Raw genomic sequence first — 27,900 nt, 5'->3', positions numbered from 1 at the left:
TTTTTACATAAACTCTTAATATTATTCAATTTCTCTTGACACTATAGCAATTGTATTTTTGTAAAGAATGAAAATTAAAAGGTTTACTTACCTCGCAAAGCACCCCAAATCTCCCTAGCTTCTAGTACTGCCACAGGCTCCTGAACAATCAATTTATCTGCAGTCAAGAAAAACATAATCTGTTAATCCTTCAGCAAAATAAGACAGAATATCCTTACAGCATATTATTATGGTATTATATATTTACATACTAGTAAAAAATCTTATTGATATAAGAAAAAGGAATAAAGTTCTTACTATAATTTATGTGACATTCCAAATACAGTAAAAGAATAGGAAACCTATATTCAGAGACTTATTTGGTGGCTCTTAATTCATTCTCAGGAATTTAAGTTCATTTTTTACCAAAAGAATGACAATGGTTACTATACTTCAATTGTAGACATTAGACCACAACCAGTGAGAGTCAATCATCATTGGTTAGCCTTCAGAAAAAGAGCCCCTTTGCACTTAGCTGGCTACTCTGGGGAACCAGGTGACACTCTTCTGCCCTTCATGTCCTGCTCATTATCTCCTTCAGCTGTTCATCCCATCTGCTCTAACTGCATGCTAGGCCCAGCCAAGTCTCTGCTTCTCTACATTGTATGTATTTTATATGTACACAGTTATTTGCATGTTGTCTCCTCCAATTGAATCTGAGTTCCTTGAAGTTAGAGACCACAATTTTACTCATCTTTGTATCCACAGCATTTGTATGGTACTTTGCACATAAATGCTTGCTGGAGAATTCAGTTTTTCATCTGTAAAATGAAGAGGTGAGACACCTTTTGGGTCTCTGCAGTCTCACATTTTTGCTGCTTTGAGCCTTCCCATTTGCAGGACCAAGGCAAAGGTGAACTTGGCAGGTTCACTTCCCTTACCCTATGAAAGAGACAGGTAAAGACAAGATAGGTAGGACAAGGAAAACCTCAGACTTGGGACATGTAAAAGATATGGTATGAGAGTCTATGCATGGCAAAGGAGTCTCAGTTGATACAGAATTGAGTTCAGGACCTCTGACTTTTCAAATAGACATGTATCCATGTGAGAAAGATGATCACTAAAAAGCATGGTCACAAGAGAAACTGTCTACAATGACACTCAAAATAGACAACAGAGAACTAATAACACGAACATAAAAAACCAAGAAAGATTACTATATGCAAAAGTAATGTTTCTTAATAGGATTGTTGTTTATTTAACCTCCATACTATACTTTTCTAATTATCATATGGCATAACAGTTAATATAAGCCTTTAATTAGTTTCAAGTGGATGTCATTGTTAAGTTTTATGTGATCACCACCCTAAAACTCATAGTTCATATAGTATATTATATAGTATGCAGCAAGGCCATTTTTTTTTTTTTTAAAGTTCAGACATCATGGCTGATTGTCCACTTAGCATTTCACAAAATGAAAAAAATAATGATGTACAGAAGCAACATCAGAAATGAGCCAGAAAAGAAACTTAATGGGCACAGGTAGAGACATCTTGGTATAAAATCCCCTGTGCGATGGGAGCAGGTTGTGTAACAATGAGACCAAGGTCTCATTTCAGCCCCAATATGGACTTACCAGAGGTCAAAGGGTCCTTTCTAGCTCTAGCATACTTTAAGTCTATGTGAAGTATTCTGTAAACTTTACAATACTATAACAAATATCAATTATTGTTTCCACAAAATGAAGCTGGGGTAAGGGATTAAGTGGTTTTTAAATCTCACTTAATATTCTATGATCACTCATTCCTCAAAATAACATAGCAATGACCATAATAAAAGTAATTCAATCAATACTTAACTAAATATCTACTCTGTGTCAAGTACTTTGCTCAGGACTAAATAAATAAAAAGTATCAATAATTATAAAAAATAAGTAGAAGTAATTATCAAATTGTCTCAAAACTTTATAAGATCACAGGCTCATAGGCTTAAATCTGGAAGTGATCCTTCAGCATGAAGGATCCACCTCATGAAATATGATTAGCACTGGGTGTATATAATGTACACTGGCTGTATACTCAGTGATAATCATATTTCATGAGGTGATGAAGGCTATAGTTATATTAGAAAAGGGCATTAATTCTACTTAGGGAATAAGTCATATATAGCAATAACTTCCAGTAAGAGAAGTGGATGATTACACAATTATCCAAATTTCAATTGAAAAAAAAAAAAAAATCCCATAGGTCAACCAAAATCAAAAACCAGCTTATTCTTCAAGGATGCAATGTTGCAACCATCTCCTGGCCTAGTTTCAAGATATCAAGCCATGGATATAAAGAAATATTTTCATTGTATGTGTTACAAAATCCAATCAGTATGACTGGAATTTAAAACAGGTAAAGACTCAGTGTAATCTTTAATGACCATCATAATCTCACACTCAGATTTCAAGACTCAGGACAAGAGGACAATACTGATGATATAGCCAAACATTACTGAATATTTCTCCCATGCTTAGGCACAGAAGAAATAATTAGGGATCATTTGGATTTAAGGAGCTAGTTAATTTTGTAGGTGTCTATCTTTTACCAAAAATCAACTCTGGGCAATCTTGGAGAGCCAGAGTCACAGAATCTGGCTTTCAGTCCTGACTGTGTATCAGCTACTGCCATGTGATCCAGGGCAAGTTATTCTAGGTCTTAGTTTTATTCTCTATAAAAATGAGGAGGTTGGATTAAATGACTTCTGATATATCCCCCAGTTCTAGATCTACAATTCTTCTAACACTTGAAAGACTGTTGGCAGACCTTGAAATGATCCAATCATTCTAGAAAACAAATGGAATTAGTAAAAATAATAATAATAAATAGCTAAAATGTTCATACCCTTCGACCCACTGATGAATATATGCCCCAAAATGGTAAAAAAAACAAAAAAAACAAAAAAAAAAAAACACACACACACACAGACACACACAGAGACACAGAAGGAAAGGCTCTCTATATAACAAAATATTACATTTATTGACTAGGGAATAGCTAAACAAATAGTGGAATGTGCACATAATGCAATACTCTACTTTGCCATAAGAAATACTGAATGTGGGAAATTCAGAGAAACAAGCATAGACAAAGGTGATGCAAAGTGAAATAGCAGAACTAGATTACTAGAGCAAAGTAAACATTTTTAAAACACACACACACACACACACACACACACACACCCCAAAAGAAGAAAAATTAACAACCAAGGCAGGTTACCAAACCGATAAAGAAATGCATTTTCCTACTTTCTAAGTAAGAGGAGGGGGACTATCAGGAAGGGATGTTACATATACCATAAGACACTCTAATGTACTTGTTGGTTCTGATGAATTGTTTTCAATCTTTCTTATTAGGGAAGGCTTACTAGAAATGGAAGAAGGAATATGTCAGGGAATAAATGCCATCTAAAAAGCAAAAGACATGATAAAACTTTTGAAAAACCAATTGTGGAGCCAACTAAGTGGTGCAGTGAATAGCATACCAGCCTTGGCCTTAGGATTTAAGTTCAAATTCACCTTCAGATACTTGACTCTTACTAGCTGTGTGACCCTGGGCAAGTCACTTATTCTAATTGCCTTGCCAAAAAAAAAAAAAAAAAAAAAAAAAAAAAAAAAGAAAAAGAAGAAAGAAAGAAAACAGAAAAAAAAATCAATTGTTGCTGAGATGAAGAAAGCTTTCTTCTGATTTGTGATGAATCAGCAAGAAGTCACTTCATTAGATTGTTATTTTTCTAAACTGTTTTTTTCTACTCTCTTGTAATAAACTCCATAACCCCCACTTTTATTTCCCTTCAGCATTTTCTAAAATCCTCACTATTTTTATCCTTATTTTCTCATTCTCAATCCCTTACATCTCCTACAGTCTATTTATTCCAACACACCCTCTCAAGATAAAAATATATTTTCCCTAATTTCTTTGGTTCTAAAAGAATTTAAATAATAGAATGATGATTTTTGTTTTTTTCCATTTATTCTTGAGAATTCAATAGTTTAAGAAACTTCTAATGGGGAAATTTCTCTACTAGTATAATATAAATTACCACTTGCCATTTACTTTCTTGATACCAATAGCTTATTTGTACCAATAGTATAAATTCCTATTCTCTAAGACAATGAGAGTTACAGTGACTTGTTCAGAGTACCCCAGACTTCATATATCCTTACTACTAAGCAAGCTGTTCATCCACTATTCTATATTGTTACTCTAAATAAGGATGATAGAATGATGATAGGGGCAGAACCTGAGTGGATAGAAGGAACTCTCAGATAAGTAACTTTTATTAATGCTGATTGACACCTTTTCTGCAATTATAGCCTTAGAGAAATCTTCAGGCCAATGAACAGCTATGGGTTGCCCAAGATCCTATAATCAGTGTCAGAGATGAGATGAATGATCATCAAATTTGGGACTGGAAGGGACCTTTGAGTGAAGACCCATCTTATTAATGAATTACCTAAGAAGGCTCAAAAGAAAATAAGTAAATGTCAATCCAGATCTCCTAAATCCTCAGTAAACTGCTTGCTACAGTAGACCGTTCTGCTTTTCTGGACAAACTAGGATCACAGATTCAGATTTTGACATCATAATTCAATCCCTTGAACAAACAAATAAATCCATGTCCAGGAACAATAGGTGACTTGTTTAGCCTGTGTTGGTTCTATATGGATCTTATATTTATAAGTTGTTTCCCTCTTAAAATGCAATCTACTTCTTAAATTGTTTTGCTTTGAAATTGTATCTCCTGCTTAATGTGTTATCTGAGATGTAAATTGGCTTGAGAAATGTTAGTGGTAATAAAAAAAAGAAAGAAAAGAAAGAAAGAAGCAAACAGAGAGAGAGACAGAGGAGAGGGGGGGAGAGACAGAGAGAGAGAGAGAGACAGAGAGAGAGAGAGAGACAGAGACAGAGAGAGACAGAGATAGAGAAACAGAGAGAGAGAGAGAGAGAGAGAGAGAGAGAGAGAGACAGAGACAGAGACAGAGACAGAGAGAGAGAGAGAGAGAGAGAGAGAGAGAGAGAGAGAGAGACAGAGACAGAGACAGAGACAGAGAGAGAAAGAGAGAGAGAGAGAGAGAGAGAGAGAACTCCTGATAGTGAAATTGAAGTTAGAAGGACCTGGATTCAAATATGGCCTCAAGTAGTTGTAGAACCTTGGACAAGTAACTTTGATAGAAAGAAGGAAGAGGAAGGAGGAAGGAGGAAGGAGGAAATGCCTGTGGTTTGTTAGATGATGATGGTCATTGTGCTAGGTGCTGAGGGCACCAAATTAGAAGAATGAAGCAATCCTTCTGTACAAGAAAATTATTTCTAATGGAAAGACATCAAATACAGTAAGTATATAAGGAAAATGAATGCAAAGAGATTAAGTATGCAGTACATTAAGAGAGATGACAGTAGCAATTAAGAGGAATCACATATTAAAAATAAATAGCAAAGGAAGACTGGATTCAACCCAAGTTCTTTGATGCCAAATACTACATCATGCTCACATGATGGAAGGGCACTGTTTGTCCTCTTTTACTTTCTTTGGCTCTCTGTTAATTGGATTAAGAATCCATGAAGTCAAAGTTAATATTTCATCTTTTTTTCACATGGCAACAGCAAGGGCGGACACTGCCCTTCCTAGAGAGCTTATAAAATTTGCATAAAATAAGATACTCACAAGACTCATCAGAAGTGCTGTTGGGGTAAGCATCACACTTTGAGTCAGAGGTAATTGTGACAAGAAGCTGTTGTAGTTCTGCTCCAACAAAAGACCTGGAATACTGATCTGGACTCTTGAAATAGCCAAAAACATACTCACGATAGCTGTGTTGAGAAATAAATTTAAACAAGCAGATGAAACAGCTCTGTAGGCATATTCCAAATTTATGAACACACAGAGTCATCAGTACCACAGGATTCACACTAGCCTCCATCAAATTTGCCCGTCTTCTAGTGGACTACCTTCTGTTATTAGCAGCCAAGTACCAGAGAACACAATTTCAGAAAAACATTATTAAATGTTAAACAGGAAAGAAATAATGGAAAAAGGACTGAAAACATAAGTCTCTAGGCTATAAAATCAGGCAGCTAGGTGGCACAGTAAATACAACAGCAGGCCTCCAGTCAAGAACTCATCTTCCCCAGTAGAAAGCAGACCCCAGTCACTTCTTAGCTGGGCAGCCCTGAGGGAGTCACCGCCAGGTCTGCCTTAATTTCCTCATCTGTAAAATGAGCTAACTATAGAAATGAAAAACCACTCCAATATCTTTGTCAAGAAAACCCCAAATGGAGTTACAAAGAACTGGAAATGACTAACAAACAATAATCTGTAAAAATAATGTGCCATACTCTAGGTGAATTATTGTTTATGTCTTAGACAAATATTTCTTTTGACTCTCTTCATATGCTTTATGATCTATTGACATCAACAAAATAATGTGAGTATAGATTGCTTCCAAATATATAGGTTAATTAGAGATTAATTAGATATATTTCATAAGTGAGATTGTAAAGTAAATTCTCTAGGTTAGTCTCTAAATATAGCCTGCAATACTAGCCTGTTTTTTTTTTTTCTGTTTTAGATTTTTATTTTTTAAAGCACTCCTCTCAAAACTTAACTCAGCTTTCCCATCTATGGCTTATCTAACTTATCACAGAATGCGAGACAGGTACTGGAGACCATCTAGTCTACCTAATCTCTGAAGCACACATCTCTCACTGAACTCCCCCCAGGCCTCAAGATGGGAATCTCCCAACCTGCCCCAGCAGCCCCTTTCTAGGAATAAGGACAATTAAAGGAGAGTTTTCCGAGCTAAAGCCTGTTCCTTTTAGTTCACTCTAGTTAGTGGTGCAAAGTTAATCTTATTTCCATGTGCAAACTCTTCAAAGAGTGGGAGTCTCCTCCACATCAATCTTGTAGTCCCTCACTATACCATTGTGTATTTCACCAATTTAATGTCCTTCTTAAGTATAACAATAACAAGACAGACAGTACGATGAAATCACACACAGTCATAGGTGGAAATCCCTGCTCCGACACTTTCTACCTAACATAGTTACAGACAAATCAATAATCTCTCAAGTTTATTTACTCGTTTTATATTTATTTACTCTTAAGTGTACCATAACTGCTCTAAGTGATCCCAGATGTTTCGGAAAGGAAAGCCCTTTACGCCATTGAGGATATGGCAGCAAGCACTGCAACCGCATTTTAAAATAATTCTCCAATTTCAAAGGCAGATGAAGCAGTCAATTTCACTTTTTTTTTTTTTTTTTTTTTTTTTTTTTTTTTTTTTTTTACAAAATAGCTCCACACCTTTTAGGAATCTGAAACTTCCCTCCCCTCAGCAAAACTTTCAAAACTCACTATATTTAGTGAGATTATCACTAAATAGGAAGTTAAATCACCTGATTGTTTCGGGAAAGGAAAAAAAAAACCCACTGATCTCCCCCACTATACAGACACAAGAGTGGGAGCCCCGAGTGGACCTCTAGATTTCCAGTGTGGCCACTCCTTCTGCACGCAGCTGTGCTAAGAGGAGAGGGGGACTTGGGCTAGAAAGGGGCAGAACCCGGCGCTCCGAGTCCAAAAGGAGCTGGGATCTTTCCCACTATTCCCGACATGGGGGGAGGAGAGCTGAAGCCTTTATCACAATCTGTCTCCTGGCTGGAGGCCTTTCTCCCTCGGCATCTTCAGTGTACTTTTAAACCTCCCGAAGGCGCTTTCACTGCTAACTTCGCCGGTGGGGAGGACCAGCAGGACCAGGGGGCAGTTCGTTCAGAGGGAGCCCCTGGGGAAGGCCAGTCCCGGCAGAAGGACGGCTCCCAGGGTTCCTGCCCCTGCTGCCGCTTCTCGGGCCGGGCCGCATTATCAGCCTCCGCTCACTTCCTAAGTTCAAAGCCGGCCCTTTGCCCTCCCCGCACCAGAAGTGGAGGGGCCTCGCAGAGCGCCGAGTCCTGGCGCTTACTTCTCCGAGAGGGATCAGAGCGGGCGGGGTAAGGGAGGCTCGAGCCCGGCGGCCCAGCCTCAACACCACCTGCTCCGGGTGCTCTCTCCTTCTAGAGAAGCGCGGCAGGGCGGGGGAAGATGCTGCGAACGTCCGCGCGCGGAGGACGGCGGGCAGAGTTCCTGGCAGAAGAAACGTGGGCGCGGTTGCCGGGTTCTCCCCGGCTCCCTCAGCGACGGGCCGTCCCCTCCCTCCCCCGCCCGGGGCGCTGCAGGGTTCTCACCGGCGGAAAGCGTCCTGCAAGAGGAAGCAACGAGGGCCCGCGGAGGATCGGGGGCCGTGAATGATCTCGAAGCTGCCGGGCGCGAGGTGCAGGAGGTTCGGTGACAGCTGCACGGACACGGGCTGCGGCCAGAGCGCCGGCTGGCGGGCGGCAGAGGCGAGCGGGGTCCCAGCCCCGAGCAGCGCAGGCAGCAGCAGCAGCAGCACCTGGAGCGCCATCGCCGAGCCCTGCTGCACCTTCCCGACCCCGGGCTTCTTATTCCCCGGTCCGGGGGGAAAGCCGAGATTCGGGAGCCGCCCCAAAGGCCAACCCCCGCCATCCTCCCCGGTCAGGCCGGCCCCGCCTTCCTCACGTGACCCATCTGGTGCTCGGATAGCTAAAAAGGGAAGCCGGCTCCCGGGAGGAAAGGGGCGTTTCGTAAAAGAGTTAGTGTAGAGAAAAATGGGAGTGACCTGGGACTGCTTGTGTCCCCCTGTGTCTCTGCCCCGAGGGACTAGGGTCTTCAATGCCGGGCGTGAAGGAGGACGGGATTCAGTTCAGTTAAGCAATTACCCAAGCAATTTATGAAGGGGTGCTCGGCCGAGGCAGGAAATTATAGCAAAACCCGTCTTTATCCGATTTGTGTTCTGAGACTTTGGACGTACGGTTCAATTCTCAAAACGTACACATTGCGTCAGAAGTCGCTGATCTGCAGTGATTATGACCTTCACCTGATGCTCCATACACGATAGAATCAAAGATAAAGTGAACTTTTTTTCCCCCTCCAGACACAAAGATTTGTAGTTAGCCCATTGTGGCAAACTGATTTTTAAATTTTCAATGTAATCTTTTTCACTGAGGCAGTTTGTAAGTACTACAACATCTGGGCTTGACATATTGTTCAGAAAAGAAATAAACAACAAATTTAAAAGTGTATTTTAAATACACTTTAAATAAAAGACTCCGAGAGTCTTTTTAAAAGCATTTACCTGCAGATCTCTGCTTACATTCTACTATTAAGTATTCTTGTCTTTTCTTCCTCTGCTGAAAAGGAAATGATCTTCCAAGCACATTTGGTGTCCTAGGCCCAGCCTGTGGCCTCTTTTTGTGTATTGTTCATAAGATTACACCCTGATGTCCACTCTCTGATTCTTGAAAGCCTATTTGAAGACTGGGCTCAAAATGCCACTTCCTCCTTGAGGCCTTCCAAGATCTAAACTGTTAGAGCCACCTTATTTTGACAATTGTTGAAATAGACTGGAAGAGGAGAGCATAAAAGTAAGTGACTCAATTAGGAGGCTATTACAATGACATATGTAAAAGGGGGGATAAGGTCCTATTTTAAGGTGGCACAAGTGTAAGTGGAGAGAGAATGGATTTGAGAGAAAGAAAAATCAGCTAAATGGCAGCTCTTTGGATATGGAGGGGAAGGGCCATGAGGAAGAATGGAGAATGATTCTAAAGTTATAAACTTAGATGACTAGAAAAAGTGTCTAGTTCATAGTAAATTCTTCAAAAGCTTACTGACAGATTGTACCCTCAACAGAGATAGAAAAATTTGGAGTTGTAGGTTTAGAGATCTGAAAACATTGACTTTTGCTTCAAATATATGTTGAGTTTGAGAGTTGTGCAGGATATTTAGAAGATTTGTAGCCAGAAGTGATGATCTGAAACTTGCTTTCAAAAGATTAAGGCTTTATACAGATTTAAGAGTCATCTGGATAGTTATAATCAAACCCAGGAAAACAGATAAAATCTTAGAAAGACTTAATACACACACACACACACACACACACACAAACACACACACACACACACACAGAAAAAATGACCCAGGATAGAATCTTGAATATATAGTAAGGAAGGGGGAAGTAGATAATGAACCAGGAAAGAAGAAGGAATCAAAAAAAAAAAAAAAAAAAAAAAAAAAAAGAGAGACAATCTAGTGGGAAGTAATGGTCTACAATACAAAGGAAACATTCTTTTTTCTCTAACATTTAACAAAAATAAGCTTAACAAACATGAACATTTCTAAATACAAAGGACAAAAAATAGTGTATTTGAAACAATTGACTTATTATACAGCTTGTTTTTTAAAGTACATATTAAATTTAGTACAGAAGTATACGCATTGATTTGCCTGTCTTTCTGAATTTTCTTTTTTTCTCTGTTTTGAAATATTTAAATGATGCTCTTTTCTAGGAATTACTGACAGATGATTTTTTTTTAGTAAAAAAAGGTAAAGTACCTATTGAGAATGGGAGCCAGAGGTAGAGATGATATTGGAAGTATAAATAGGAAAGGGAAGGTTTGGAATAGTCACCATGAACCATGTGATAGCATTAATCATCAATGAATAATAAAATTATTATTGTACACTGAGGACCCCAGTTGAAATTCCACATCATGAGTCTGTAGCATTTGTTATAGAGAGTGTAAGCACAGAAGGTAGTTGATGGGTATGATTCAAGACTGAATTTTGCCAAAGTCTGAATAAGAGAAGCCAAGTGAGCAAGGGAGTCAAAGATTGGAAAGAAGGAAAGTAAAAATGATGAGGTTTATATCCCCTCAATTCCCAGTGGTGATGAGCTTAGTGGCAATAAGAGAGTTGTTAAAATCCCCTCTGGTCAGCCCACAGGTTCAAAATGAAAGAATTCACTTATCCCACATTATTAATGGCAAAATGAAAGTTTATTGTTAGATAGAAACCAATTTGCTAAAAGACTGACTTCTATAGTGGCAAAATCCTATTAGGGAAATGGAGTCTGGCACTGAGAAGAGAATGCCTTCTTAGCATTCTGATTGGGCCTCTAAGGAATGAGTCCAGAAACTGCCCTTTAAAAGGAGTCCTGAGGCTTCAAGAAGTCAAGATTCCCAGCCTAGATGCTTATCAGTTTCCAGCTCGGATCTCCTATTGGAATTAACAACATTTCTAAGAGATGCTTTTTGACCAGGATTTCTAATTGAATCAAAGGCTCTGGAATCCCTGAAAGATAACTTAACTGGGGGATATGCCTTCCCTAGGAGAGGCTGAGACTCCAAAAGGGATCACAGATCAAAAGGAAATACAGTTTCAGAGTGATAATCTTAAAGGGAATACAGCTTCAGTAAAGGGAACAATTTCCCTCCCACTCCAAAACCATTGTGTTACATACTGCAGATATAAGTTAAAAAAAAGACAATTATTGCCCTCAAGGAGGGCACACAAGTGTGTGTGTGTGTGTGTGTGTGTGTGTGTGTGTAGAGGGAACCTGCCAGAGGGTATTCTGGAAGCTATATCTTCTAGAGAAAGTCAGGTTATTTTAAGTGTGTGAACATTTAGAAGAGGTTTTCACCTCCATAGACAATAAATGAATTCATAGGCTTAGGGAAGAATTTAGGATAATTAAGACCTGTCAACCTTTAGGATCTGTAATATTGTAGAGTGGGTTGAGGCGGGAGGGTGGAACCCAGCAGAGCAAGGCAGAGGGGTGACAGGGCATTTGGGCTAGAATGTTGGGTCAGTAAATACCTGGATTTGAGGACTCTATATATTTTGCTGGACTCATACATGGCACCAGATGGCAGGGGATAAGCATAATCAGAAGAATATACATTTGCTCTGAGGACATACTCAGTATTTGAGGTTTCAGGTATGTCATCACTAAGCCCATTTCTAATTTTGCAATATTTGCCTGTGTTTATTTTGTAATATTTACCTGTATTTTTGTTGGCATCACTACTATATTGTACTCTCTTTGAGTTATTTTATTTATTGTTGCATTTCTCTCAGGATCTTACACAAAGTTATTTGGCAAATGAATATCTCCTGTGAAACACCCTGCCTACTTTTTGTACTTGTGTAAATAGTTAAAACTTTATTTATCTAATCTAGCTAGGAGGCAGTTGGTAATGAGACAATACTAAAAAGCCCATAGTTTGAAGATAAATGGGAAAATCAGCATGGAACCAAGAAAGATGGCAGAATTTCAGAAATCTAACTCAAACTTGTTCTCCTATTCAGTATGCCAAGCCTTGTAATAATAAATAAGGTTTTTATAAATAAGATTTTTTTTAAAGGAAGAAAAAGAAACCAGTTTGACAAAACTGATTGATATCAACTCTAACAGTTTATGCAATTTTCTAAACTGAAAGTCTTCTCCTCCCTTTTCTACCTTCCCTTCCCAAGCTTCTATAGTGTAGGAAGAAGACTTTGAGATAGAATGGTTTTACGGGATCAAAGTCTATTTTCAACAGACAAAGGAAACTTCTTATTAGCTTGTTAGTATATTGGTGGTGGGCATCAGGGGCATGCATTCAGCTCATTTGTTTCTGATGTTACTTTATATTGTTTCCATGTTCTATACTGTATATGAATATAATGCAGACACCTATACCATCAATTATGGCAATGTTCAAAAGATCCAGTTAAATTAAATAAGAATTTGTTCTCTGGAACAAAATTAACCAGAGTGTCAATTCATTTCCACAAATATTTATTTATGGTTCTCAAAGTATGGTCCAGGGTCCCAGAGGTCCCCAAGATCTTTCATGAGGTACCCAAGGTCAAAACTATTTTCATGATAATATTAAGCTGTTTTAATTTCTAATATCATAAAATTAATATCTATCTACTTAACTACAGAAGCAAAAGCTCTTGGGTACATCTTCAGTAATTTTTAAATGTTTAAAGCAGGGCTTAGAAAAACACTCACAACCCTTATTTGCCCTAGACAAAAAGTTGTGACCTGGGATATATAGTATATAAAATAGATATACAAATCAAACATTCACTGATATAATAAAATCATAATTCATTTACAAGATCCCATGTGAGGTTTAGACCTACAGTTTAAGAAGGTTTGGTCTAAAGGAATTTGGAGACCAAAACATTTGAGAATAATTCAATCAGTCAACCAAGTATTTATTTAAAATCCCGTTTGGCACCTCATATTCTACTGGAAGCTGGAGATACAAAGACAAAAACTTATGAGGCAAACATGTACATATACTTAAAGATACTGATGGGGTTCTAGTGGCAGTCAAGAGAGTTGTAGAAATCCCCTTTTGGCCAGCACATCCTTCGTGAAAGAATTCACGAACTGGAAATATTAATATAAAAAAGGAAGTTTTATTGGCACTGCAAAGGTCAGCTTTACTAGGAGACTGACTTCCTCAGTAGCAGAGAAATAACAAAAGATTTTTCCTTGGAGAGACATTCTCAATGGGCAGGGTTCTGGCAGCTATGCTAATGAGGCAAAGCATATTACTTTGTACATTCTGCAAAGAAGTGAGTTTAAAATTGCCTTTTAATAGGAAATCTTGAGGCTTAGGTTTCAGGTTGAAAAGAAAGCCAAAGTCACCGGGCCTAGATCTCCAATTGAATGGAATTCACTTTGAAGGCTTCTGGAATTTGGAATTTCTTGAAAAGGGTCTGCATCCCCAAAAGATCAATGGGGTGATTTGCCTTAGAAAAGCCCAGCCAGGAGGATAAGCTCTCTCATAGGGTCTCTCTGGAATCTGGGAGACTCCAATCTCTCTTCTTTTGCAGATCAAAAGGGGACACAATTTCAGAGTGATTAATTTTACAGATTAAAGGGAACACAGTTTCACACCCCTCTCTCCCTCAATACGATAAACACAATGTAATCTGGAGAAGTATTAGTTGAGAGAAAAAAATCCTCTTGGAAGGTAGCATCTAAAGTACTGAAAGGATTTTAAGAGGAAGAGGTGAGAAGGAAGGGCATTGTAGGCATGGGGGACAACCAGCAAAGGTACAGAGACTGGCAGTAAAGTTATTCCTTCTGATGTAAATTGTGTCCCTTTTAATCTGTGAGGGAAGGGTTAGAAAGGCCTTGATGTAAACTGTATCCCTTTTTTGGGGAGAGGGTAGTCCTGACTCTCAACCCTCCCCGCCATACCCTTCCCAGATTTACTGGGATCAAATGGATCCATGGTTTGGTCCCAGGGCTAAATAAGACTTTTTGCCTTCAAGAATCCAGCAAACAATGTGAGTTCTCAATGACATATATATATATATATATATATATATATATATATATATATATATATATATATATATATATATATATATATATATATATATATATATATATATATACATATATGGCTCAGATACAGGGGTAGACTGAGGCAGGTCCAGAGTCACAGTGCTGAGAGTGGGAATGGGACTAACAATCTAGTTCTGGCAGGGTGAGGGGAGGCATGGGGGACATCTGATAAATTGGGGTTATAGAAGGCAGAGGCACCCAACATTCTGATAATGTCTAAGACAGAAGGTCTTTCTCCTTATCTGGATCATCATGATTAGGAAGGAAGGGTGGTGTTGCAGTATTGCCCAGAACAATTAGAAACTGAGGCAAAACAATTCAGGGAAACTGAGTCAGGACAATTAGGGAAATTAAGTCAGGACAATAAAAGAGAACTGTGGCACAATACCTCCTTCCTTCACCCCATCCTATTTCAAATCTGTTTGATATTTAGGCTTTCTCTTTTAGAATGTGTAGTCCCTGAGAGTGGGCACCATCTTATTTTCCCGTATTTTATTCCAAAATGCATAGCAGAGTCTCTAGCACAGAGCAATTAATAAATACTCTATCTCTCTGCAAGGCAATGCTAAATATTGAGGAAAACAAAGATAGATGCATTAGAGACCATAGTCTCCAATCTAATGGATTTTTCTTATTTTGTGAATTCATCTAGGTCAGAACTAGGTTACTAGTATTTATTAAGCTTTCATTAGGGCATTAGAACAATACTAAGGGATATAGAAGAAAGAACAATGTTTTAATCCTTGCACTCAAGGAATTTAAATAGAACAATAAGTTAGTTGTATTAACAGAAGTTAGAATAAGAAAAGTGCAGAAGAGAAGACTGGAAGGATTTAGCCCTTAGCTCTAGGCCTATCTAGCAACTTTTCTGGGCTCCTATCAATGTGGCCTTGATCTCTGCTCTAGACCTTTTTATCTTCTGTTACCTCTTAAATACCTGCTGTGATCCAGCAGACCAGTTTTGGTGCTTTCTTCTCTTCCTATTTTAGCTTCAGGGGTTCAGAGTTCATAAGTGAATAGATTAAGATCTGAAAGTGAACTAAACCATCCTAGCCCAATGCTCTCATTTTATAGATAAAACAGAAGTCCACCAAAGCTGGGTGACTTGTGCAATGTGACACAAGTAAACACAGGCCCACTGATTTCATATCCAGATTTTTTTCCTCACTCTATGACATCTGGAATCCTAACTACTCCTTCATTTCTTTTGCCACTGCCAGCAAATCTTGATGCCCACTTCCAGTGGCTCTTTGCTTCTTTCCCTTTTATCTAATTTCTTGACACCCCATACAAGCTTATTTCAAAAGAAAAATACAAAATAGAAATTACAAACAATGTACTATGATAGGGTAAGGTAACTATAATTTCAAATATAAGAAATCTACATAGGTGGACAAAACATTTAACTTTTAAATAGCTGCATCAATTAACAAGCTTTTATGAAGTAAAAATCTATTCAGGTATATGACCTAGTATCCATACTAGGAACTCCTTGAAGGCCTCCCAGGTACTGGATTCCTTCCAGTGCTCATATCTTCATTTTATGCTATCCAATAAACTCTCAGTCAACAAGGAAGTCTCTTGAGCCCCTGAGCAAGGTTTTGTCTTTTCCTACCTATTTTATCAGTAAATCACCCCTAAAAGAAAACAAGAAAATATAAAACAGTTATAATGTTTTAATTAACTAAAAAATCCAAATAATTAGGACAATAATATAGAACAACCTCAAAGTTCACACACACACACACACACACACACACACACTAGAATTAGTGTTCCTAATTCCTCACATTATGTGTAATCAAGAAGATATAAACTAGAGGCAAAAGATGATAAAATTCAACACATTTGTTGCCTTGGCCCTCTTCCTTTTACTCCATCCAGTCATTATCTCCATTCCTGCCCCACTAAAAAATTGTACTATATCCTTGGAATCACCTTGGGCTTTGATAGGCCAACTTCTGTCTTATCTGTTATAAGTCTCTGCATGAACTGATGCTACATGAAATGAGCAGAACCAGGAGATCATTATACATCGCAACAACAAAATTATATGATGATCAATTCTGATGGACATGGCTCTCTTCAACAATGAGATGATTCAGGCCAGTTCCAATTGTTCAGTGATGAAGAGAGCCATCTACACCCAGAGAGAGGACTGTGAGAACTGAGTGGATCACAACATAGCATTTTCACTCTTTTTGATGTTGTTTGCTTACATTTTGTTTTCTTTCTCAAGTTTTTTTCCTTATTTACCTGATTTTTCTTGTGCATCAAGATAATTGTATAAATATGTATATATAGATACTGGATTTAATATATATTTTAACATTTAACATGTATTAGACCACTTGCCATCTAGGGGAGGGGATGAGGGGAAGGAGGGGAAAGTTAGGAATAGAAAGTTTTGCAAAGGTCAATGTTGAAAAATTACCCATGCATATGTTTTGTAAATAAAAAGCTTTAATAAAATTTAAAAAACTTAGTTGTAAGTCTCTGAAGTTGTCATGAAAGTGATGCTATGATATGCAAGTGAACTGGATTTAAGTGAGCTGGAAGCTGTGCAAGGTCATCCACCTGATTTTTCCCTCTAAAGCCAATCAGAGGGCTCTGATTTAGCCCTCAGTGGCTAGATATAGATCAGGAGGATTGGAGATGACTCTGGATGCAATGGGAGATGTTGGCCTAAAGCTAGGTAGCAATTGAGGCAAAGAATCTCCTCTTTCACCAAAACATCTTCAGCTAAGCCAGTCTTCCTACCTTCCTTTCTTTCTTTATTGTCTTCTTGGAATAGAATATAAACTTCTTGAAATCAGGGACCTTAAGGTCCTTAGGACCACCTGACTTGCTTGTGTTTATATCACAGAATATAGTGAAGTAGCTCTGGTGTCTCTCTCTCTCCTCTTTCTCTCTCTCCCTGCCCCCCTCTCTGTCTCTCCTCTCTCTGTCTCTGTCTCCTCTCTCTCTCCCTCTTGTCTCTGTCTCTTTCTTTCTTTTTCTCTCTGTCTCTGTCTCCTCTCTCTCTGTCTCTCTGAAAGACAGATGCAATACAGACTATAGTCTCTATTTTCATTGGATACTGTCTGTTTCCTGTGGATTACTTCACTTCCTGTAACTTCACTAACCTCATCTTCTGGCTCTGGAAATAGGGATCATGTGACTTAGTTTCAAACTGAAAAAATTTCATCCAAAAGGTCCTATTTATGTATATGTGAGGAGTGTTGTGGATTTTTAAAAATTTGAATATATTACTTTACTTCATTCATTGAGGTGTGTAGTTGGGTCTTACAGTTTAGGAAGAGGAAATGAAAAGAGGAGTTTTCAAAACTATGTTTCACTGACTTAAGTCAGAGTAAGTGGGGGAAGGTTGGGGTATAGCTGATACTTCCCAGATGTAAGAGACAGGGGAGCCTGCTTCTAGAAAGATATTATGGTCCTACCTCTGGATTTGGAGCATGTGCAGATAAGTTATAAATGGTCTGCTAAATAAATGCTAAAGAGATGAATTGTAGGCTGCCAGCATCCAGAAGTCTTCAAAAGGCACTAGCAAGCCCCACAATGCAGAGTGGCGGGTTATAGGTCTTTAGCTGGAATATAGAACCCCCTCTAATCCAGAGCTAGTATGGTGCTGTGAATATGTGATCTTGATTGTTTCTGTCACTGTTTGTATCTACTAATTACTACTTTTAGATAAAGGAGATTGGAGATGGCTACAAACTTGTGAACTCTGGAAGGTTAGGAAAATAAATACCCACCAGAATTCGGATAATTGCAGCACAGCCTTACATGCTGAGACAGAATGACCTGAGGAATCTGGTTTAGCAGCACATCCTGTGGCTATCCTGCTTTTGGAACTCAAGTCAGGACAAGTGATATAGGGGAGTGCTATGTGGAAATCATTGGGTCTAAGATCACTTCCCAGAAACAAGCTTATATAGGAGATAGTATTTCCTCTAGTGTTAGGAATAGAGAGGGAAATCTTAACTTAAGTGACTTAGTGGCCAAGGAGACCAGAATTCACAACCTTCTTCAGACACTAGCTAAGTGACAAGACATTGAATCCCTATTTATCTCGGTTTCCTCAACTATATAATGGAGATAATCCCTATATCATAGGATAATTGTGAGATAAACTGAAATATTTGTAAAGCATTTTGCACAATGTCTGGCACATAGGTTCTACTTATATTATAGCGATTATTATTTTGAAGGAGTCCAGTGATTTTTAAATTATCTTTTTTTTTTTCAGGTCAAGATATTTTCTTCATTTCCCCCCCAATTTTAAATTTTGTTCTGACAACAACAATAATAAAAAATCACTATTGATTTATTTCTATTTGATTTCTTCTAGTTTTCATTCCATTACTAGAAAAAGTTTGCTACTGAGTCATTCTCTTTTGAATTCTTTTTTCTAGAGCTTTCATTTTTTATCTTTTGTTCAATTCTTTGTGGAAACAACCTATACATATTTACATCTACCTAATCATCTACCTGTACTTGAACATGTAATCCCATATATTTTATGCATTTGTTAAAAACATCATGAAGAGAGGTTCATAGATCTCACTAGGTAGCCAAAGGGATTCATAATATAAAAAAAGATTAAGAGCCCTTGTTTTAGGGTTTCTTGATTTACAGTAATTTTTTTAATACAAATCCATATTTTCTTCTGTTCCCTTATCTGTCTCTCTTATTCTTAATTTGGGTTTTTTTGCCAAGGTAAGACTCCACCTCCTCCTATGTTTTTGGTTGGGGAGGATGGTCTCTTGTCCAGCTATATTCATTCTCCACTTTGTAGAGTTTAAAGCCCTTGAATCTTCCAGATTTTGAATGCTGGATCTTCTGGGCCTTCTGGGGTGTCATCCAACAGTATTAGGGACCTTGGAGCCTATGGGTTTAGGTCTTTAAGTTTGAGGGCTGAAGTGCCATTCTTCACCCGACTATCACCATTCTGCAACATTTCCACACTGTAGCTCTCTGCCTGCAAAAACTCCTTTTTTGGGAGTTCCATTTGGATACAAAATCATTATAATCAATATTTATGTTTTTCTTCATTTATACTCATTTTGACATTATAGTTGGGATTGTTTTAATTACATTCCATAACTTTCCTCTTGCTTTTTACTAATTTAGACTATTTCTTTAACAAGTTGGTAGTTTCCCATATAATCAGCTGACTTAAGAATGATTGATGAGTAAGCAATGAGTAATTTTTTTTAAAAAAGAACTTTTAGAATATTTTTTTCTCCCTTCCATTACTCAAATTGGAAAAAAAAAAAGGAAAACAATATCTGTAATATGCACAAACAAAATAAATTCCTACATTAGTCATTTCCAAAATATATTTCTCATATTACTTCTCAAGTTCAACACCTATCTGACACAAAACATGTGATAGTGATGTTTCCTCATCAGTATTCCTAAATTGTGGTTGGTCAAGCAATGAATAGTTTCCTTTCTGTTATAATCAATCTCATTTTTATGCTATTATTTAGTAGTCACCATGCTAGAACTGTCCCATTCTGTACCCCAGGACATGGAAGTTAAGAGCAGCTTAGTGATCACAAGACTAGCAGGAGATAAAGCAGATACAATGGGACAAAGGATATACATTTAACACCCAAAAGAGAGCAGCATGTCATCACCAGAGAGTATAAGTAGTTCTGCAGCATCAGATGCTACATTTGCCTTGAGCCTGTATGCATTTATCTTAATTACATATGTACCTGATAATTATTATATCTGTCCATATTGGTAATATGCATTCCTAGTATTCATGCATTACTTCATCATACCTACACATACATATTTTTTCCATGTATTTTTCTGGTCGAATGTGTTCTCTCCATGTATGTTCTTATACGAGAGATGTAGAAATCCATGTGTGTATTACATGTGTGTGTAGGTGGATCTTATGTTATTTGCTATAGCTTTTATTTAAAACTCTTTTTGCTTTGAAGTAATGCATACCTTTGATTGGGTAGAATTAAAATCATGAATGATGGCTCATGAGCTATGATTTTGATCGAGTGGTGTACTAAAATTGTGCCTCTAGAATAGCAATATTTAGAGGAGAGATATAATTCGAACTCTGTACCCTTTTGAGGGATAGGCAAGGAAGCAGCAAATGCTTTATTATATCCCTTCGCCTACTACCTTTGAGAGAAAGATACAAGTCATCTTTGGAATGAAGTCAATCAGATTCTAGAAATACCTGTCTTTGTCATCTGAGAACCATGTTTACCAAACAACCCCTATGAACATGCATATCTTATCTGGACACTCACTCACACCTTATATATGATTTTTTTTATATACTCATGGAAATTGTGTTCCCTCACAGAATGAAAGCTTCTTGAGAGGACTATTTCCTTTCTTTGTATGTTCAGTTTCTAGCAGAGAGATTGGCACAGAGCTTAATAAACATTTTTTAATCAACTCTCTCATCACTGCTCTTATGTGCTAGTGAATATGTTGTGTATGTGTGGGAGAACAGTGGGAACTGAGAATGAGGGTCTGGGCTTCATACACAGCTGGAGAATATAAGTTCCACAATCACCATAGCAGCAAACCATTCATTTTTCAGTTCACACTCAATCTACTCCTAATTTTGTTCTTTCCAGACTCCCGGTATCACTCTAAAATAATACCAGCTCACAAATTTAAAGAATCAGACTCTCAAATGGGGAAAAGGTCTCTGAGATTATGTTCTAATTATCTTCCCAAATAAATGGCTGTCCAATTTTTGTTTGAAGACTAGGGAAAGGAGTTCATTAACTCAAGTTATCAAATATTAAGCACCTATTATGTGCCAAGTATCAAGATAGGTGCTGAATATACAAAGACAAAAATGAAATAGTTCCTGACCCCAAGAACTTACATTTTAATGGGGAAGAGGAGAAAAACATGTCTGTCATCAATTGAATACAAAAAAATAGCAGATAATTTCTGGCAAGGGATAGTAGCAACTTAGGGAATTCACATGGGTTCTTTATAAGAAGTAGTATTTGAACTGAGTTTTTTTGAAGGAAGTTTGGGATTCTAAACGGTGGAGTTTATAAAAAAGAAGTTCCTTCTAGGCATGGAGTGATAGAATCTCATGTACAGAGAACAACAAATGAGTTTGGCTGGATGGATAATGCATAAAGGAAAGCAATTTACAATGAGTCCTCTAAAAAAAGTTTGGAGCAAGATGAAAGGCCTTAATGTTGAATAGAAGTTTGTATTTTATCTTAGAGACAAGAGAGCTACTAGACTTTATTTAGCAAGAGTGAGAAGATCACTTATTGATGTTTAAGGAATATCAATTTGGCAGTTTTATAGATGAATTGAAAAATGAGAATGGAAGCTTAGAGATAAATTGGGAGTTTCTTGTAATACTTCTGGCAGAACTGATTAGGGCCCTGAATGTGAAGATGGTATTTTCATGAGTGGAGAGAAGAGAAAGGATAAGCAACATATTGTGGATATGAATGATTGGCAAATGCAGCCTCCTGAAAGCATGCTCTCTGTTGCATAGCTCTCATTGTTAGAAGTTTTTCCTTATATTTAATGTAAAGTTGCTTTTGATAACTTCCAACCACTCTTTCTGGAGCTAAGTAGAATCTATCTCCTAATAGACAGATCTTCATATACTTGAAGACTTCTGACATATTTTCTTTAAGTTTCTTTTCTCTAAGCTAAGCATCCTCAGTTCCTTTTCAAGTAATTCTCATAACATGTTCTTTAATCTTCTCACAATTTTAGTTGCCCTTTGCTGGACGCTCACCAATATATGTTCTATGTTCTTACTAAGAGACACAGAATTGAACACAAAACCACAAATGTCCTTATTCTGTACATTGTTTCTCAATGCAATCAGTGATAGCATTATTATTTTTGTCAACTGTCACAAACTGACATCTTTTTTTTTTTAAGAGGTGATTTATTCTTACACAGAAATGCTAAACATGAAACAATCATACATAATAACAGAATTAAGAAGTTGAACAGAATCCAATAACAACTTATAACTATAGTTACTATAAGTTGGGAGGCTAATATTTAAGCATCATCATAACAATTTAGCAAGACCACAAATAATGCATTTTAGATTTCATCATACAGGCACTGCACTGGGTAACCCTTCCTTTGCTGATAAAATGGGCCAGGTCTTTTGTTAGTGGCCCTACTATCTGATATAGAAACTTCTGCTGTCACAAGTCACTGTTGCTTTGAAAGTTACCATAGTTGTTACATTGCAGGCCCAAGGGACCTTCAGACCTTTTGGATTTACAAGGTCAATGCTAGTCTTGGATGCATGCACTATGAGATACTTGTTTATCTAAGATCTGGAAACAACAGACAAAAAATAAAGGACGGCCACATCTTCATGGCCGCATGGGGGCCGGATGGGAGTCAGGACAAGTGCCCCTTCTCCCACCCAACTCTGGGGACCCAGATGGAATCAAATCTAGATGATTCACACCTGGGAGGGAAGAAAGCCCTTTTCTACTATTGTCTGCTGAGCTCTTCTGGCTCAGTAGAAATTGGGGGATTTTTAAAATCAATCAGCAAGTATTTATGAAGTCCTCACTATGTGTCAGGCACTATGCTAAGTGCTGGGGATACAACAAAATAACAAAGACAATCCCTGTCTGAAGTTACATGCATAAAGCAGTACATAAAAAAGAAAAATACAGTTGATGAAAAATGGTTAACAGTCCTTGCTCAGTGAGTCACATATGGGCTAAAGCTGGACTCTCAAATCTATACATAAGTGTTCTACTAAAAGCAAGCAGAGGATATCTGACCATGCCCTGTCAAGCTCACACTACGGATATGTATCACACATAGAAGCACAGAATCTTAAGATAGAAAACCACTCATGGCATCTACTTCAACCTATAACCCTAACTTGAATCCCACGTACACTATATCCAACAAATGAAAACCGAACCTTTGTTTAAACTTCCTAAGAAAGGGACCCCATTACCTCCAAATAGAGGGCATTCGGGAGCAGTACAGGAAGGAGGGAAATGGAAGGGGTCAGGAGTTTTGGTGGCTCCTCCTCTTTCAAAATATGGATAGAATGAATAATATACTCCTGGTGATTATGGGTAGCCTAACAGTAGTAGGGGCGGAGATGCTGCCTTGTTTCTGAGGATCATTGGGAACTGTGGAGAGCGAGCTCCTCCGTGGAAAGGGCTGTCCCTACTTATTCTTTCAGACCAGAGTTTAGCTCCCTTCCATTCCCCTTTGCTTTCCAGTTTTTCAGTGGGAAGTATGTCACAAGCAGTGACTGGGAAGTAGACCACAGTGAAAATAGTGACTGGACTTGGGAGGTAGAAGGCCTTGGTCCCCATCCTATTTCTGCCCATAACTTAACTGCCTATGACCTGAAAAAGGCCACTTGACTTATTTTGGGTCTCAGTTTTGTTATCAGTAAAATGAAGAGATTAGACTAGATGGATCACAAGGTTCCCTCTAGCTGTTACACATGCTTATCCTAGGCAAGGAGGGAAAAAAATAAAACAACAACCGGCTCCTTAAAGGCTTAGTCTCCAGCACTGGACATATAGTAAGCACTTGATACTTGCTGAATTGAATTAAGTGAGAGGGGAAGAGATAAGGAGGGTAACACACGTGGGAAACTCTAGATTCTAAGAAAGGACAAAGGGATAGAAAAGTCTCCTGGTGGTTCTTCGGAGGGGAAGGAGGGGAAATAGTAACCTAACAATTTACAGTCCTTCGGCAGGATTACTCCTCAGGGGCACGGAGAGAGTGCTTCCCTTTTAGTCATTAAATAGATCCTTGAGCTTAAGGAGAAGGGTCCTGTGCAGGGTGCAGAGAAGAGCAAAGAGATGAGACCAGTCCCCTCCAGGTGCCAGGGGAGAAGGCTGCACAGTTGGTGAGGAGGGTTCAAGCGGGGTGACTGAAGGTCTCCGTCTGGAGGAGGAGGAGAGTGGAGATGGCGAGGAGAGGGCGGTGGGGCAGCAGGAGGCTGTCCTTCCCTGTTCCGTGCTTTTATCCTGGTGACAGGAGCAGCCGTTGGGAGCTGGGATGTGTAAGGATGAGGAAGCGGGCAGAAAGGTGAGGATTTCCATCGGCCAGATTCTGAGAAAGGCAGGCCCTGGGTGTCGGGACAGGGCCACAGCGGGGGTGATCAGCACAAGCGGGCCGGGAGTCATTCCGGCTGGAGCGGGTCAGCTTGTGGAGGGGCTCCACACGAAGTGCCCTGCCCAGAATGGATCGGGACTCCCGCGGCATCCACATGGCCGTGAGCAGGGGCGGTAGGCAACACTTAGCTGTTTCCAGGCGCTTTGGCCCCATCTCTTCCTGGCCCCTCTGGAGGGCCCCTCACCCCCGAGCATGCGCCCCGGGACCATCCCTCCTGCGGGACTTGCTCTGCACCTGCCCAGGCTCTCACCTTGGCTTCTTTCCTGGGTGGCAGCACGGACGTGGTCCGGCCCTCACTCATTAGGGCCCGGTCCACACGAGAGAACCAGCTCTCAATTTCTAGGTCAAGGCGGCAGTTGTACCCTGGGTCCCTGCGGAAGGTGGCGGGGAGGGGCAGGGATGCTGGGAAGGATCTGGCTGGTGGCCAACACTGGGCTATGGGCGCGGGAATCCTAAGGAACAGCAGGAAGTGATCGCCACCACCGCAGCTGCTTGAAGGGCCAAAGCTGAGGCTTGGGTGTGGCTGGGGAGGGGTGTGGCGGCGGGCGTGCTGGGGGGGGGGGCAGTGAAGAAAGGCCGGAAGGCGTGGCGTGACTGACTTGACAGCTCCCCAGACCCCCGGACTCCGACCTAGCAGGAGATGGGCGTGCCGGACAGGAGTCAACCCCTCCCTGCCCCCATCGACTGCCTCCTTTGCAGCGTCCTCGGCCAGAAGCCTGCTTCAGCCGCAGCCCCGAGGTTCCGAGGGCGGGGCCTTCTCAGAGCTGGGCCCGTCCACGAGGCCGGGGTGGGGTGGGGGGGCACGGCAGAATAGAGAGGTCGCGGGTATAATTGGGAGAGGAATGCCCGGGAAGGACGAGGCGGGGGAGGGAGAAGCAGAACGGGGGCAGTGGTGCCCCGGCAGGAGAGGGTGGGGCGAGGCCCGGGCGCCTTACGATGCAAAGTGTGGTAGTAGCAGCAGTGGCAGCTTCAGTATCAGCTCCAGGCGGTTCCAGGTTCTGCAGCCTCCCCTTCCTCGAAATCGAGGCGGTCAAGAGACCCGGGCGGGGGGGGAGTCACTCCAAATTCTATCCCCCCTCCCCCCCCGCCCGCCGCGGCTGCCCGTCGGGGCGCCTCCGGTAGCAGCCGGGTCTGGTCCCCACAGCAATAGACACGTCCTCTCTGCCGAAAGTCTGAGGAGGATATGGAGGACCAAGACAGGAAAGGGGGGGGGGAGCGGCAGGCACATCACGTGGCCCCTTAAAGGGACTCACTACACCGAGGGCTTAGTCGCCTTGGAGGGGAATGTCTAGTGTGACCCTCGGCCGCCGCCGTCTTTTCGAGTGCGCTGCGGTCGCCATGGAGACGGGATCCTTGGTCTTTAGAGATACCCAAAGGAGGGTGGGGGAGGAGGTGGTCGGACCACAAAGACAATGGGAAACGTGCTTCTTTCCCAGCTAGGAAAGAAAAATCGCGCCATGAACGACCCCATCTTACTGAGTTTTATATATAGATCTGCCCACACTTCCCTCATCTTGTGCTCGGGAACGGGCCCAAAGATAGGATTTTGTATGTATAAATGTCTATTTCCTTTATTTTGATTCAGCCCATCCCTTGAGATGGAGAAATGTGAACCATCGTAATCCATCAGGTCAGCTCCCCCACTCCCCCAGCTTTGTATTATTTGTCAAGTGTGTCGTGATGGCCCCCTCCAAAGACTGGTAAAAATACCGAATAGACCAAAAATGGATTCTAGGAACGCGTCACCTTTTTTTCTAAATGAGCGTTGAACCATTACTGACTCATTCTGAGGGGCTGCTCATTGAGCAGCTTCGGAATCCATTTTCTGCGCAATCTCTGTCTCAGCCACCTTATTCACAAGACTTGCTTGAAAGATATTTTCCAAATGCTTTGCCTTAGGAAAACGATTTCTTTCTTTCTTTTTTTTTAAATTTTTATAATTATAACTTTTTTTTTTTTTTTTAACAACATTATCCCTTGTACTCCCTTCTGTTCCTAATTTTCCCCCTCCTTCCCTCCACCCCCTCCCCTAGATGGCAGGCATTCCCATACATATTAAATATCTCATAGTATATCCTAGGTACAATATATATGTGGAGAACCGAATTTTGTTGTTGTTGTTGTTGCAAAGGAAGGATTGTATTCGGAAGCTAAAAATAATCTGGGAAGAGAAACAAAACAAAACTAAAAAAAACAATGTTCACAGTTTACACTCATTTCCCAGTGTTCCTTTTCTGGATGTAGATGATTCTGTCCATCATTGATCAATTGGAATTGGATTAGCTCTTCTCTATGTTGAAGATATCCACTTCCATCAGAATACATCCTCATACAGTATCATTGTTGAAGTGTATAATGATCTCTTAGTTCTGCTCGTTTCACTCAGCATCAGTTGATGTAAGTCTCTCCAGGCCTCTCTGTATTCCTCCTGCTGGTCATTTCTTACAGATCAATAATATTCCATAACATTCATATACCATAATTTACCCAACTATTCTCCAATTGATGGGCATCCATTCATTTTCCAGTTTCTAGCCACTACAAAAAGGGCTGCCACAAACATTTTGGCACACACAGGTCCCTTTCCCTTTAGTATTTCTTTGGGATATAAGCCCAATAGCAGCAATGATGGGTCAAAGGGTATGCACAGTTTGATAACTTTTTGGGCATAATTCCAGATTGCTCTCCAGAATGGCTGGATTCTTTCACAACTCCACCAACAATGCATCAGTGTCCCAGTTTTCCACATCCCCTCCAACATTCATCATTATTTGTTCCTGTCATCTTAGCCAATCTCACAGGTGTGTAGTGGTATCTCAGAGTTGTCTTAATTTGCATTTCTCTGATCAGTAGTGATTTGGAACTCTCTTTCATATGAGTGGATATAGTTTCAATTTCATCATCTGAGAATTGTCTGGTCATATCCTTTGACCATTTATCAATTGGAGAATGGCTTGATTTCTTATAAATTAAAGTCAATTCTCTGTATATTTTGGAGATGAGGCCTTTATCAGAACCTTTACCTGTAAAAATGTTTTCCCAATTTGTTACTTCCCTTCTAATCTTGTTTGCATTAGTTTTGTTTGTGCAGAAACTTTTTAATTTGGTGTAATCAAAATTTTCTATTTTGTGATCAATAATGGTCTCTAGTTCTCCTTGGTTACAAATTCCTTCCTCCTCCACAAATCTGAGAGATAAACCATCCCATGTTCCTCCAATTTATTTATGATTTCGTTCTTTATGCCTAAATCTTGGAGCCATTTTGATCTTATCTTAGTATGTGGTGTTAAATGTGGGTCCATACCTAGTTTCTGCCATTAGGAAAACGATTTCAATCTCACAAGAATGTAAACAAACAAACAAAAACCCCCCAAAAAACCCAACACCTTTTTATTGATGTATTTTATTTTTATATCACCTACAATTACCAACGTTTCACCCCCTCCCGAAAAGCAAGCCTTTATAATTAGTAA

General features: G+C 39.7%; 1 protein-coding gene across 3 annotated transcripts in view; it reads right to left on the bottom strand.

The window, feature by feature from the left end:
• HEXB (hexosaminidase subunit beta) overlaps positions 1 to 25,593 on the bottom strand; it is a 46,359-nt gene extending 20,766 nt beyond the window's left edge. Inside the window, exons 1-3 of one of the 3 annotated variants that reach the window (XM_074282275.1) lie at positions 25,363 to 25,593; positions 5,689 to 5,834; positions 92 to 157 (exon numbers count right to left, since the gene is read on the bottom strand). Coding sequence is in view for 1 of the 3 variants with exons in the window: in XM_074282274.1 (XP_074138375.1) it covers positions 92 to 157; positions 5,689 to 5,834; positions 8,241 to 8,458 (430 nt within the window). In the remaining 2 variants the exon portion in view is untranslated. Of the gene's footprint in view, positions 1 to 91; positions 158 to 5,688; positions 5,835 to 8,240; positions 8,585 to 24,677; positions 24,799 to 25,362 lie in introns of those variants that run through there. The other 2 variants (XM_074282276.1, XM_074282274.1) reach the window with 2 other exon arrangements.
• Between the last annotated feature and the right edge of the window lie 2,307 nt (positions 25,594 to 27,900).

This window comes from Sminthopsis crassicaudata, chromosome 1, assembly GCF_048593235.1.
Source record: "Sminthopsis crassicaudata isolate SCR6 chromosome 1, ASM4859323v1, whole genome shotgun sequence".
NCBI lineage: Eukaryota > Metazoa > Chordata > Mammalia > Dasyuromorphia > Dasyuridae > Sminthopsis > Sminthopsis crassicaudata.
Note: the sequence above shows the minus strand (reverse complement) of the source record. Positions and strands in the feature narration are given on the sequence as shown.